General features: G+C 37.5%; 1 protein-coding gene across 1 annotated transcript; it reads left to right on the top strand.

Annotated features, from left to right (window-relative positions):
* The first annotated feature begins 2322 nt into the window (after positions 1–2322).
* On the top strand, positions 2323–3119 carry LOC141618594 (uncharacterized). Its single transcript, XM_074435696.1, has 4 exons — positions 2323–2384; positions 2477–2600; positions 2686–2815; positions 2914–3119. Exons 1-4 carry the CDS (start codon positions 2323–2325, stop codon positions 3117–3119), a joined length of 522 nt encoding a protein of 173 aa, XP_074291797.1.
* Positions 3120–15530: the final 12411 nt, after the last annotated feature.

The following is a 15530-nucleotide window of genomic DNA, read 5'->3' as shown; positions in this document are numbered from 1 at the left end:
GGTACTGAAGAAGAGTTTAAAGAGTTGAAGAAAAAGAAGAGCGGTTGGTTTAAAAGAAGCATTTTTTGGGACCTTCCGTATTGAAATATATTGTTACTCATGCACAACTTGGATGTAATGCACATAGAGAAGAATTTCTTTGAGCAACTCATTCATACGATTATGGATGTAGAAGGTAAATCCAAGGATACTATTGCTTCAAGAAAAGAGTTGAAGAGATTTTGTGATCGTCCCAAACTACACATTCGTAAGGATGGGTCTAAGCCAAAAGCTATTTTTACTCTTGATAAAGCTCAAAGGAAGGCATTGTGTCAATGGTTAGGAAAGTTGAAGTTTCCTGATCGATATGCATCCGATTTCAAACGTTGTGTTGATCTTAAGAAACTGAAGTTGCAAGGGTTGAAAAGCCACGATTGTCATGTTTTCATGGAGCGCTTATTACCCGTTGCATTGAAACATCTCCTCCCAACTACCGTGTGGAATGCAGTTACCGAGATTAGTCAATTTTTCCGAGATTTATGCTCTTCAACCATATCGGTTGATGACATGATTCGTCTTGAAGACCAAATTCCAATTATCTTATTTAAACTTGAGATGATCTTCCTCCTTCATTCTTTAATTCCATGGAGCATTTACCTATGTCCATTTGCCTTATGAAGCAAAAGTTGGTGGACCCGTCCAATATAGGTGGATGTATCCATTTGAAAGGTATGTAATAATAATTTACTAGTATTTCAATTATAAATATTATTCATTTATGTATTTTATTCTAATAATAAAGAAATAACTACATTTTAATTTACATGTATAGGTTTCTTAATCATTTGAAGAAAAAAATTGGTAATAAGGCTCGGGTTGAAGGTTCTATATGCAATGCGTATTTAACGGAAGAGATTGCAAATTTTTGCTCTCTTTACTTTGAAAAACATATAGAAACCAAAGCAAAGAACTTAAATATTGATAATGCCGATGAAGTGGACACAAGTGTACCCGAGTTTTTCCAAACTCATGATGATGAAGGGTGTTCATCAAGTGGGGAGACAAGATATTTGGATGACAAAGAATATAATCGTGTTCATCTTTACGTTCTTTCTAATTGTGAAATCTTAGAGCCTTATGAAACACAATTTGTGAATAATTTCATTAAAGAACATCCTAATGTGAGCAAGAATGATGTTTGGAATAATCATGAGGATCAATTTCCATCATGGTTTCGGAAATATGTCATTGAATGCAATATCCAAGATGATTTGGTAAGGAGTTTAGCCTTAGGTCCTTCACGAAAGGTTAAAACTTGGAATCGGTATTCAGTTAATGGATTCAATTTCCATACATTCAATTACGGGAAGAGGAAGGTTAGATGCAATTATGGTGTTACAATTTCCTCCCTTGATGACAATGAATATTACGGCATATTAGAGGATATCCTTGAGTTGTGCTATAATGGGCGTGGACGTGCTTATAAAACAGTCTTATTCAAGTGTGAATGGAAAGATAATTCCATAGCGGGAATGAGAGTCCATGATCGTTACAAACTCGTAGAAGTTAATCATACCTGAACATACATGACTTATGACCCATTTATACTCGCACATCAAGCTCATCAAGTGTATTTTGCTTCTTATCCAAGCACGAGTAATGATAAACATCAAAAGCAATGGTGGGCGGTCTTTAAGACAAAGGCTAGATCAAAATTTGATACAACATTTTTTCAAGATAAAATTGTATCAAAATCAGTTTTATCTCCAATTGATGATGAAATCATTCATGAGAATGAGAAAGAAGCGGGAGGGGAGGAGTTGGAAGAAGAGGAAGAAGATAATGTGAAGGGGACAGATGATCACATGGAGATGGAGATGGAGATGGAGGAGGAGGAGGAGGAGGAGGAGGAGGAGGAGGAGGAGGAGGGTGACGGTGATGACGATGATGACGATGAGGATGATGATGATGAGGATGATGATGATGAGGATGACAATGAGGATTAGGATAACGAGGTTTTTACATCTTTTTGTTATCAATTTATTTATTATTGTGTTTCCTAGCCATTTTTTATGTTATATATATATATATATATATATATATATATATATATATATATATATATATATATATATATGTTATATCCATTTCGTTTTATTTAATTTTAATTAACACTTTCTAACAATTTTATTTGTTCAATTTGTAGTATAATGGCACGTGGTCGTGGTGGTAGACAATGAGGCGGAGGTGGTGGGGGCCGTAGTACGCAGGAGGAGGAGGAGGAGACCACCGAGGTCGAGCAATCCTTAGAGGATGACACCGACGAGGAGGAGGAGGTCGAGCATGGGATCCCCCGTCACATACACCGAGGATAACAAGATCATTATTGACATTAGGGGTCTTTGGTAAGAAATTCTCTTTATTTATTTTTTTATTAGTAGTTGATTTATTTTTAATATGAATATTTTTAATTCGTATTTAACATGTATAATTTCAGGTTTAATTCCAAGTATGTAGTTCGGGGAGTCACCGCTAGCACTCAGCAAAAGATGACCAGGGGTATTACTTGTTGGTCAGATGCAAGCGAAGAAGAGAAGGAGGGATGGTTCAATAACTTCCGGGTATATATATTTTTAAATAATTTTCGTAAATGTATTCTAATTAATTAGTGATTTGTGTTTTCTAACGATTTTTTTTTACGTCTAGCAAAACTTTCATTGGCCTAAGGAACAAGAGCGTGCTGTTTGGGAGAGATACAATTACATCGGCAAAAAGAGGCTAAGAGATAACATGTATAAGGTTTCTAAGAGGAAGAAACCCCCTCAGTTTATGGAAGGTATTTAGTTACTTTTGGTGGTTGTATTTAATTAGTTAAATTATCGTTATTTGTTATCTATTTAATTAAATACTAATATTTGGCATTTTTTTTTGTAGGAACCGCATATAAAGAACTGATGGAGAAGAGAGATACCCCCGAATTTAAGGAGAAGTCGGCTCGAGCAGCGATCAATAAAAGGGGATGGAAGAAGGATGCCCACATTGATTCTACGCATTATGGAGGTTCTCAATCATTCTATGACCGAGCAATGTCAAATGTACATCGTATATTTAATTTTATATATAAGTTAGATTATGTTTGAGATTATATTTAAAGTATTAAGTAGTCTTTATAATTTAACCTTTGTTTTTCATTTTCGGAAGGCGACCAAGAATAAGGGTAAGATGCCTACGGTTCCGGAGCTTTTCTATGAGACGCATACGAAAGAAGGAGCTAAGGGGAAAAGGGTGTGGAATTCGAAGAAGAACGCCAATTTATATGTAAGTATATAATACAATTCCTTTCAAATGTTTTGATTACATATATATTGTTATACAAATATAACATATTATCATTAACGCTTTAATTTTTTAGGCTAAATTTCGACTTCGGAAAGAGAGGAATCCCGACATCTCCGGTAATGAGCTTTGGCTTGATTTAGTGGATGGCTTCAATAAGGGGGGGGGGTGTATGGAACCGGAACGGCAAGAGAACTCTTCTACGACCGACCTACTTCGGTAACCCCTCAAAGCCAAACATATATGCCGAGTATCGTGTCTCAACTTCAAACTACACTTGAGACCGAAAGAGAAGAAAGGAAGGCGGAAAGGGAAGCAAGGGAAGCAAGGGAGGCTGCAAGGGATGAAGAGTTGAAGAGAATGAAGGAGCAAATGGAGTTGATGACCACTTATTTCTCGTCTTGCAACCCGGGATGGCGTCCACAAAATCAAGACCCTAAAGATCCTTCCGGAGGAGGTGGTAGTGGAGCGGGATCTGCTTTGCCGTGTCATTGACTCAATTGTTGGTTGTTTATCCTTTTACTTGTCGGATGTTTTAGTTAGATGCATGAGACTTTTTTTATCCTTTGTTTAGTTAGACTTGGACACGAATCATCTTGTTGCGTTGGTTGTAATAACTTGAATTCGGATTTCATTTGTATGAAATGTGACGTTGTTGGCCATCATGTGCGTTGTGTATGCTGCTGGATTGTAATTTTAATTGCAGGTTCAAATTGTAGCAATTTGGCTCGAGCTAAATGAAAATTTTAGGTCTAATCTATACCAAAATAGCGACTGAAATCGGCAAATTAGCGACCGAAATCAGTCGCTAAAATGGCGACTACACTGGCCCGTCGCCAAATTGGCGACCAAAAATGCGACCACCCCCGTCGCAAACCCCCTGATCATATTTTTCAGTTTTTGCAACATAGCGACAAATTTGGCAACAGATACACAAGTAGTCGCCAAATTAGCGACCAAAAATAGTGACTGAAATCCGTCGCCATTTTGGCGACTAACAGGTACCCGTCGCCATTTTTGCGACTACATTCCGTCGCTATTTTTGGTCGCTAATTTGTCGACTACATGTTTATCCGTCGCCATTTTAGCGACTGAAATCCGTCGCCCGAGTGAATTTAGGCGACTAAGCGTTGCGACGACCCCTTGGCGACTGATTGTAGTCGCCCGAGAGCATTTAGCGACTATTTTCTGTCGCGTAATTCAGTCGCCCGAGAGCAGATTTCTTGTAGTGAACATGATGACACACTACATAAAAGGACATGATTGGGAGTGCTGGAAGATCGTTCAAAACGGACCAAATAAAATTTTGATCGTTGGATCTACTGAAGGCACCACCTATGAGAAGGAGGAAGACTAGATTGAGGCTGATTACAAAAAGGCTGAGAAAAACTCGAAAGCAATAAGCCTGTTGCAAAACAGCATGACACCGACTAAATTCGATCGTTTTTCTTCTTGTACTTCGGCCAAGGAAATATGGGATGGTCTTGAATTGGCCTATGAAGGAACGCCAGCTGTTAGAAAATATCGTATTGACTTGCTGATTCAAAAATACGAACTTTTTAAAATGGAAAAGAATGAATCACTCGATAGCATGTCAACAAGATTTTCTACTATCATTAATGAGCTCAAAAATCTTGGTAGAACGTTTAACTCCGAGGATATTTCTAGGAAAGTACTTAGGAGTTAGACCAAGAAATGGCGTCCCAAGGTCACGGTTATGGAGGAAGTTAGAGATCTCACATCTCTACCTTATGTAGAACTTATTGGAGCTCTTATGGCTCATGAACTCGTCCTGGATGACGAAGAGGCCGAGTCCAGTAACAGTAAGAGCATGGCTCTACAAGCTTCTGATAAGGAAGATGTCGATGCTGAAATAGAGGACGAAACGGTTTTGTTTGCTAAACGATTCAATAAAAGAATTTTTAAAAAGAAGCAAGCAAAATCGTTTAATAACAATAACAAGTCTTGTAATAAGGAAACTTCTGAGTCTAAGAATACGTTTGCTAATAGAGGATGCTTCAAGTGCAGAGAACCCAGTCATATGATTAAGGATTATCCCACATGAGAGAAAATTAAAGACAAAGCAAAACGTGAGAAGACTAAGAAAGAGTTCAAGCAAGTAATGATGGCATCATGCTGGGGAGATTTTGACACGGAGGACGGCGAAGGATCTGAAGAAGAAAAATAAGTTTTTAACCTATGCCTAAGCAACGTAAGCCTGGACCTATTTTCAGACGATGATAAAGATAGCGTGGACTCCTATTTCTGCTTTCTAGGAGATTCAGATTCAGAACAAGAAGAAGAGGTAAGCTATCTTGAACTCAATAAAAGCGTTAAGAAATTGTCTAAGAATGCTTTAATCGAATACTTTGAGCAAGCTCTTGATAAATGTCATGAACAAGATCTGGAGTTGAAAGATTTAAAAGAACAAATTCTCGATATTGCTGAAGAGAATCATCTCCTTAAAGCCAAAGCCAAGAAGCTCAAATCTAAAGTTACAGCCAATATGGCTACCACTTCACATGTGACAAATGCTGAGAAAAAGGTTCTTGAGTCTAAAGTTATAGCTAATGAAGCTATAACCTCAGATATGAAATTCAACATTAAGCATCTTCAAGCCAAGGTTACAGCTAGTGAAGCTATAACCTTAGAATTGAGGAAAGTCAAAGAGCTTCTTGAATCAAAGGCTACAGCTAGAGAAGCTGTGATCTCAGATCAAAAGAAGGAAATTGACTCTCTAACTCAGCAATTGAAGGAATCTAAAATCGTTTTATTAAATACAAAAAGAACGCATACTGAGATGGTACGAGTTCTTAACGAGAGATTCCAAAACTTTCGTGACAATTATGAAGAGAATCATCCTCCCATGGTTGTTAAGTCAGACCATTACAAATGTGATAAAGAGATCCAGTCTTTAAAAGACTTTTTCTTACATGCTAGAAAGGTCCACGACAAGTGGGAAGGTAGCACACGTGTCCTGAATTTCCTAACTGAGCAATCAGATAATAATATGAAAATGGGATTAGGACATGAGTGATATGGTCGTAGAGACCACTCTAAATGCAAATCAACTCCTTCCGAATGAGATTTCAGGAAGAGAAAATATGTCAATCTACCAGAATATCTGATTTGTAATTACTGTGGTCATACGGGTCATATCCAAGAAAACTGTGTCAAATACGTTCAGGATTTAAAAAAAGGAATCAAATTTGTTAAAGCAATTGACACTGTTTTAGAGGATAATGACTTCTCCCCGTCTGAACCTAGTACGAGTGAAGAACGTAACAATAATCATCATTAGTTCTATGATATGAGCTTTGACTTTAAGAAGGCTACCGAATCAGAACAATCACCTAAGCCTAAAGAGTCTTTCAAAACTAAAGCTCCCCCAAAACAACCTGAAAGACCACGTCATAAAGAACCCAAAACATAACCAAAGATGATTCCCAGACAAGCCTATTCGTTTCCAAAACGAAAGATTATTAGACAAGTTTGGGTTAGAAAAGATTTAGTTTTTAGAGTGACTAACGTCAAAGGACCCAACTTAGCTTGGGTACCTAAAAAATGTATATAATCATTTTGCAGGTTGTGGTGAAATAAAATAATCTATGGTACCTTGATAGTGGATGCTCAAGGCACATGACTGGAGATGTAAATTTATTTCTTTCACTTGAACCCTTCGACGGAGGTAAAGTTACATTTGGTGACAATAAAAAGGGTAAGGTTATTGGAATTGGTAAAGTTGGCATATCCTCTTCTCATGCTATTAGTGATGTTTATCTTGTTAGTGGTCTCAAACACAACTTACTGAGTATCTCTTAATTATGTGATAAGGGAAATAAAGTTGTCTTTCATTCAGATACTTGTCGAATAATAATTGAAGGAACAAGTAATGTTGTGCTTGAAGGGCAGCGTAAAAGGAATGTTTATATGATTAATTTAAATAATATTCCTACTAACTCGTTTACATGCATGAAAGTTACAACAGATGATCCTTGTCTTTGGCACAAAAGATTTGCTCACGTTAGTTCAACTACTTTGAATAAATTAAAGATATGGGATTTGGTTGAAGGACTTCCCTCAATCAAATTTGATCAAGAAACTTTATGTGACTCGTGTGCTCGTTGCGAACATGTGAGATCATCGTTCAAACCTAAGAGAATGGTAAGCACCAATGAACCACTAGAACTCGTACATATGGATATATGTGGCTTAATGAAGGTAAGAAGTAGAGGCGGATCCAGGTATGTCTTCGTTCTAGTTGATGATTACTCTAGATATGTTTGGCCAATATTTCTCAATTCAAAAGATGAAACTTTCGAAGAATTTGCAGTTCTAATGAAGCTTGCCCAAAATAAGTATAAATCAAAATTAGTTTCTATTCGTACGGATCATGGCACCGAATTTGATAACCAAGCCTTTATAGAATATTGTAGGGAGAATGGTGTTGGGCATAAATTCTCAGCACCACGAACCCCATAACAAAACGATGTTGTTGAGCGTATGAATAGAACATTGGAGGATATGGCACGTACTATGTTGTTATGTAGCGGTCTACCTCGTAATTTTTGGGCTGAAGCTATTAGTACTGCATGTTATGTACATAATCGTGCTTTGATTAGACCATTTCTCAAGAAGACTCCTTATGAGCTTCTTAGGGGACGTAAACCCAACATATCACATCTACATTGCTTCGGGAGTAAATGTTTTGTCCATAATAATGGTAAAAATAGATTAAGCAAATTCGATCCCAGAAGTGACGAAGCTGTATTTATCGGCTATTCTAATCACAACAAAGCATATAAGGTTTTTAATAAGAGAATCTTATGCATCGAAGAAAATGTCCATGTTATTTTTGATGAGAATAATATGTTTAATAAAGCTGAGCAGCATGAGGAAGAAGATTTGAACGAACCAGATTTTCGGCTCTCTAGAGATGATCATCCAGAATTGGATGAGGATAAAGAAATTGAGGGCACAAACGATGAACAAGGAAACCCTTCAAATGATAAAGGAAAGAGAACTGAAAATATAGTTGATGATACTATAACCTGTTCTCAATCCAATCAATTGGAAACTGAAGTTATAGCTGATGATGCTATAACATAAAATCCAAATCAAAAAGCAAGATTTAGAGTTATACCTGATTCTATTATAACCCCAGGATTGGATTCAAGGGGAACGAGGCTAGAACCTCAATCATTCGAAGAAGGTGAGCCAAGTTCAAATGACGATGTGCCTCATGTTTCTAAGAAATGGAGATATAAGGACTCTCATCCAATGGAAACTATTCTAGGCAGTTTAAATGAAGGGGTTCGAACTCGTAGAAATCTTAACAACTTTTGCTCATTTTAGTCCTTCCTCTCCACCATTGAGCCAACAAATATCAAAGAAGCACTTGCAGAACCAGATTAGATCATTGCTATGCAAGAAGAGCTACAACAGTTTGAACGAAACAAAGTTTGGCATTTGGTTCCGAGACCTAAAGACCGAACTGTTATTGGTACAAGATGGGTTTTTAGAAACAAGTTGGACGATACGGGAGTTATTGTACGAAAAAAAGCAAGATTGGTTGTACAAGGGTATATTCAACAAGAAGGAATTGACTATGATGAGACCTTCGCTCCCGTAGCCAGACTTGAGGCTATTAGGATATTAATAGCTTTTGCAGCTCATAAAGGAATTAAATTATTTCAAATGGACGTTAAGACAGCATTTCTTAACGGTTATTTAAATGAGGAGGTTTTTGTTGAGAAACCTCCAGGATTTCTCGATAGCAACTTTCAAAACCATGTTTTCAAATTGGATAAAGCCTTGTATGGTTTGAAACAAGCTCCTAGGTCTTGGTATGACAGATCGTCAAAATATCTTCTTGAAAGCGGTTTTAAAAGAGGATCTGTCAACAAAACCCTTTTCTTGAAATCTGAAAATTCTGATCTATTAGTTGTACAAATTTATGTTGACGATATTATTTTTGGATCAACTAATAATCGTTTGTGCAAGTACTTTTCAGAATTGATGACCTCTGAATTCGAGATGAGCATGATGGGAGAACTCAAGTTCTTCCTTGGGCTTCCAATTCAACAAACTACTGAAGGAATTATGATACACCAACAAAAATACATCAAAGAGCTGATCAAGAAATTTGGTATGGAAAATTCTAACTCTAAGCTAACTTCTATGGTTACAGATAATAAGTTGACTAAGGATGAAGACGGTAAGTCTGTCGATGAGGCAACTTATCGAGGTATGATTGGCTCACTTCTTTATTTAACTGCAAGTCATCCTGATATAATGTTTAGTGTATGCGTATGTGATCGATTTTAATCGTGCCCTAAAGAATCGCATATAATTGCAGTTAAAAGAATTTTGAAGTATTTAATTGGTACATCAAAATTATATCTGTGGTATCCTCTTGAGTGTAGTTTCGATCTCATAGGGTATTCAGATGCAGACTATGCAGGTTGTTCACTTGATAGAAAAAGTACTTCCGGCATAGCTACGTTTGTTGGACCATGCATTATTACATGGGGGTCAAAGAAGCAAAATTTCATTGCATTATCTACAGCTGAAGCCGAGTATATTGCCGCTGGGTTTGTATGTTCTCAACTTTTATGTCTTAAGCAACAATTATGTGATTACGATGTTAACGTTGGGTGTATACCCATTTTATGTTATAACACGAGTGCTATAATTATATCTAATAACTCTGTGCAGCACTCACGTACTAAGCATATAGACATTAGACACCATTTTCTACGTGACCATGTAGATAAGGGCAACATCAGACTGAAATTTTGTAGTACAGAAAAATAATGGGCTGACATTTTTACCAAAGCATTGGCTAGAGAACGTTTTGAGATTTTACGGTTGGAAATTGGTTTAATTGGTGGCAACTAAACTTGTCACAAATATTTTATTTCCCGTATGACTGACTAGATTTGACGAGATTTTATGATTGTGTCCGTATATTTCGTTACAAGTTTATTTGTGTTAAATGTTATATTATATTATGAGAATATTCCGTTTGCTAGTTATGTATATTTTGTGTCTTATTACGAACCATAATTTTGGTAACAAATTATTCTTCCATATCTCGTTTACCGAGATTTTTACCTAAATTCTATCTTTTTACCTAATATTATCCTACCAAAAAATTTACCCTAACTATCTTTCTTAATCCTTTATGCATATATGATATAAAAAAAAATGAAAGAATCTTAATTATACCTATAACCATCTACACCCTATACTAATCTTACCAAAATACAAATTACTTCTAAACTCATAAATACCCCACCTCCCTCACGTCTCCATCACCCTCACAATTCTCTAAAAATTTAGTTTTCTTAAAACTCTCCCACACTCAACCTCGCCATCAATCATCATCATGTCTCCATCAACAACTCGCCTCAACTCACCATCAACTCGATCCGCTACTAAGACCGGGTCATCCAAACCACCATGCAACAAGCCCATTCAAACCACAAACTTCCTCACCTCAATCAAACCCCAAACCTACTAATCCTGATCATAACCGGGTTGATACTAATCTCGAGGGAAAGCGTCGGAAGCTTAATAAGGGTAAGAATAAGGATGTTGGTATCAAGGGTTCGGTTGAAGGGACCGAGGTGTTGGTTAACCGAGATGGTTCTCAACGAACCTTGTTCCGAGAATATATGCCGAATGCAACAATGACGGGTCTTGATAAGGTTCGATTTACCACGGAGGAGAGGACTCGGGTAAATCGTGTTATGAGATACGATATTCATGGAGGACGGTCCTATTCCGAAAAGTGGTTACAAAGGTTGAAGCTTTATAATTTTTCAAGGATTTCTTGACTTATCAAGAATGGACAAAGATTTGCTCCTTAATCGGTCTCGTCTATCCTATCGAGGTAATTCAATTCTATGCTTCAGTTTCTATAAAGAAGAATGTGTTGCATGCAATGGTCAATGAGTTCTAAGTCACCATCTCCCTTGACGATTTTCGCACTCTGTTTTCTGTCCCTGATGATGGGGTGGAAATCAACCCAAGTGCGGAATGGGGGGATGTGACGGAGGAAGAAAACCTTCAAATTAAGAGGTCTTTTGATGATGGTGCTACGGGGTCAAGTAACATGTTGGCGGGTATGTTTGCACCCAAGATAAAATTCTTTTTAAACTTTTATGGAATACGATCATTCCAAGGAGGGGAGGTCGTGATAAATTATCGAGCTATGAGATGGTTTTGGTCTCCAAATGGCTCAAGGTGTTAAGTTTAGTCTTCCCCGACTAATTTTCCATCGTATTGTCCAAATTAGTATTTCCGTCACTGAGGAAAAACTTTATACTACCTTGGATTTACCGTTTGGGATGTGGATTTCTCGAATTTTTGAACACAAGGGGGTTGTCGGTCCTACTAGCTATAGGGTCATGGTCAAAGACGAGATGTGTGATACACATCTCAAATTAATGAAAATAGCCGCGGTTGGACCCGACTTGATCTTCTTGTCTAAGGGTAATGTGGTGGAAAAGCCAGATGTGATGATGGTCGTGGAACAAAAATTTGATTCGTTCATGTTAAGTATTTGTGAAAAATTGGATGTTCAAAATAAATTGCTTGTGGAGTTGGTCACGGGAATGGGAAAAGGAAAACATGGGGCTCCGGTTTCTAATGGTTCGGGTAATGCCGATGTCCTAGCCTATTTACATGGGTTAGAAGGACTTATTGAAGCTATGGCTCATGACGTGGATAGAGCGGCTTAGGAATGTGTTCGTCATTCCGGGTCATTGGCTAACTTGGCTAGTCAAGGGGGGGGTATTTGGCATGAAGGGAAAGTTATGCATGCGGAAATGGGACTTATTTTCGAAGCCACTAAGGCCTTGTCGTTGAAGGTGCTTAATTTTGAGGCGTGTCTCACGGCACAAGCCAATCATGTGCGGTCTTGCTTCGATCGTCTCGACTCTCTTGAGTTTAGGACTCATCCTAAATATGTGAATCCCAATGTCGTGAAATGCGACTATGCCTAAACCCATCCTAAAATCCCATTCCTCGCTCGTCTCTTTATTAGACTTATATTTTGACTAATTGTCTAAATTCGGCCCATTTTGGCTTTACACTCTGTTCGGCCCATTAGGCATTACTACTTGTTATCGTATTCGGCCCTTTGGTATTAAACTCTTTGGTTTGTATTAGACATATTTTATATTTTGCATGCTTATCGTAGATTACTTTCTCGTTTTATAATCTTTCTTTGCATGATTAATACGTGTCTCGGTCTATATTATTCTAGTTATTTTATGTATTTTCTCGTCTTTTCGATGATGTCAAGAGGGGGAAGAAAATGACCGTGACTTAAGTATTTGCCTAAGCTTACTCCTTGTCAGAACCTTTAATCTCTTAAGGCCCTTAGATGCTATACTTTGTATATAAGTGGATTGTTCTTGCGTTCAAATGGCTATGACTTTTATAATATTATGTTGAGGGGGAACTTACACTTAGTCACAAATCGTAAGAGACTTGTCATCATCAAAAAGGGGGAATTTGTTGGACCATATAGATATATGATTAGTTTTGATAATGACAAGTGTGTACTTTATATTATATATACTCTTGCTCGTAATCGTTTGTTTAGTCTTTAATAGATTGATTAAAGCTTACAATTTAAGCAAGTAATGTTATAGCAACCTTTGCTATAACATTGAAGATTTGTGAAGCATCGTTCAAGTAATGTTATAGCAGCTTGAGCTATAACATTGAAGAATCTTAAAGCATCATAGTAACTGTAACAAGTTTCAAGTATGATGATCACTCAAGCAAAAGGCTCGATCAAGTCTATAACAAGCTCAAGATCAAGGGTTTATGATCAAGATTAAGAGATGATCCTACCACTGAAGATCTCTAGGAAGATTAGCTAGTATAGGCCATCATCTAATAATGGTATCTTAAGAAGTAATATTGGAAAGGTAAAGTTATAGCAATTTCACCTATAACTTTACTTACCAAACTTAAAGTTATAGCTATTTGTACTATAACTTTGGGTTGCATTCTAAAGGCACGATTTTAATAGTTTTAAAATCAATTTTCAAAAGATAAAATTCTTTAAATATGTTTCGAAATCATGTGTGTATATGATATACGGGTTGTTTAGAATGAATAATTTATGTTATCCTATTGGCTAGTAAAACGACTTATGAGTCGTCATGCTACCAAGGGTTTGCTAAATTATCTAAACGTAACCCCAATCTACTCCTTGATATTTTGACCTAGGGTTTCGGCTAAGGTGGGCTTTTGAGCCGTGTGGAGGCCGAATTAACTCCCTATGCAAGTAAATATTATTAGGGCAAATATATAATATATTGCTATAAGTGTAATACTACGGTTTTATGTGTCTTAGGGTACTCTATCGAGCGGGACTTACTCTATCGAGTAAGTAGATTTTTACGCAAAACAATAGTCTACCTGTAGGGTACTCGATCGAGTAAGCTTGGCAGTCGATCGAGTAAGGGTCACTCGATCGAGTAAGTGACTTACTCGATCGAGTAAGCAAGTTTACGGGCCAAGTTTTGATGGGTTGTTTTGTTAATGATGCGAGATTAATATATAATGATACCGTCACTTTTCGTAAACCTTTTTAACTATTCTAAAAACCTAATTGAGAAGAAAGGAGTTACGTAAGTTCATTTCATCGCATCCTTAGCAAATCCCTAAGGCTACGTTCGTTGGATCATCTTGTTCTTTACGCCGTTGTGATCCTTGTGTCGAGAGTAAGCTTTTCATATAAATGTTATAATGTTTTGTTAAAGTTGGTTAAACCCTAATTGGGTGATTTGGGGGTTTTGGGTGATTTATGTGCATATGGTTGTGATTGTATGTATGTATGATAGGAGGAGGATTCGTCGAAGAGAAATTCTGACTTAGCTGCTTGATCGTCTGTGGTGTTTGCTTTCCAGGTAGGGTTTCCTTACTCAGTATTGGCTACATAAGTTGTTGGTAATTGTTGTTGTAACTGTTGAGTAATTGTACTATTGGATTGGTTTTGGTGTTGTTTATGGTATACTGTTGATTGATTGTGTAACTATCTGTGATCTTCGGGGCGCGTCCCTGCCTGAGTGGAGTCACTTGCGGGAGTGGCTTCACCCCCTTGATTGGCCCTCTGTGGAGCCCGTCACAGAGGGGATGTGGACATTAATGAAAGTGGGTTTATCGCTCGATGGAGATGAGCGAGGATTTGGTGGGTACTGCTGCGGTCCCCCACTGGCGGCGTGGAGTACTTGTTGCGATGGGTACTCTGGCAGGACTACACACTTTAGTGTGTAGTTAGTTGTGTGGAGTTTGGAGATGGAGCTGGGGATTTGTGTGACTGCTTGAGCTGTTTGCGACGTTGTTTCTTTGTGGCATTTGTTTTTATATAATCAGTACTGACCCCGTTTAAATGTTTTAAAAACCGTGGTGATCCATTCGGGGGTGGTGAGCAGTTATTTAGTAGGTATGAGACGATGTGTATGGGATAGCTGGGATGAGTCACCACGTTGCAGTTTAGAAGTCTTCCGCTGTGTCAGACACTTTTATAGTTTTGATAGTAGACAATTTTGAGAACTTTGTATTTCATTTAAACAATTTTAGAGTTGACATGTAATAACTTTAAACTTTGTTACTATTTAAGTATGTTTCCTTATTGTCTTTTGATTATCATTGCCTCGGGAAACCGAGATGGTGACGTTCTCATACCTTAGGTGGTCTTAGTAAGGCACTTGGAGTATGGGGGTGTCACAAAGTGGTATAAGAGTGACGATCTTGAAACCTGTAACCAATGAACCTAATGAACATAGGTAGTCAAACAAAAATGAACCCGGGGTAGAAGTTGTAGGAGCTAATGCAAAGACTTGGGAGATGTCCTAAAGTCGCGAACTCGCCCTATAATTTTGAACCGGTCACCATGGGGTATGAGTCAGGATTGCTACGTGTTTATCTTGTGAACTGTGCATCTATATAGTAATGTATGGTATGAATTGGTGGAGGTATGCATGTGGAGAATGGGAAATGTGTAGAGAAAGATGATGATGGTGTGATTTTATATGTTGTTGGTTGAAAGCATGCTAATTGATTTATAATGTGGCATGTTAGATATATGACAATAAGGTTGTTTTTGCTGGAGTATATAGAGAGTTATATATATGTTGATTGGATGTCGTTTGCATAAAAGTATAGTAAGTTGGGAGTATGAGTTTAAC

The sequence above is a fragment of the Silene latifolia genome, chromosome X (assembly GCF_048544455.1).
Source record: "Silene latifolia isolate original U9 population chromosome X, ASM4854445v1, whole genome shotgun sequence".
Lineage (NCBI taxonomy): Eukaryota > Viridiplantae > Streptophyta > Magnoliopsida > Caryophyllales > Caryophyllaceae > Silene > Silene latifolia.
The sequence above is the reverse complement of the archived record's forward strand: the minus strand, read 5'-3'. Positions and strand labels throughout refer to the sequence as shown.

Coding starts and splice junctions, on each gene's coding strand:
- LOC141618594 (XM_074435696.1), top strand. CDS start 2,323: ATGGGATCCCCCGTCACATACACCGAGGATAACAAGATCATTATTGAC. Junction 2,601..2,685: donor GATGGTTCAATAACTTCCGG/GTATATATATTT, acceptor TTTTACGTCTAG/CAAAACTTTCATTGGCCTAA. Junction 2,816..2,913: donor ACCCCCTCAGTTTATGGAAG/GTATTTAGTTAC, acceptor TTTTTTTTGTAG/GAACCGCATATAAAGAACTG.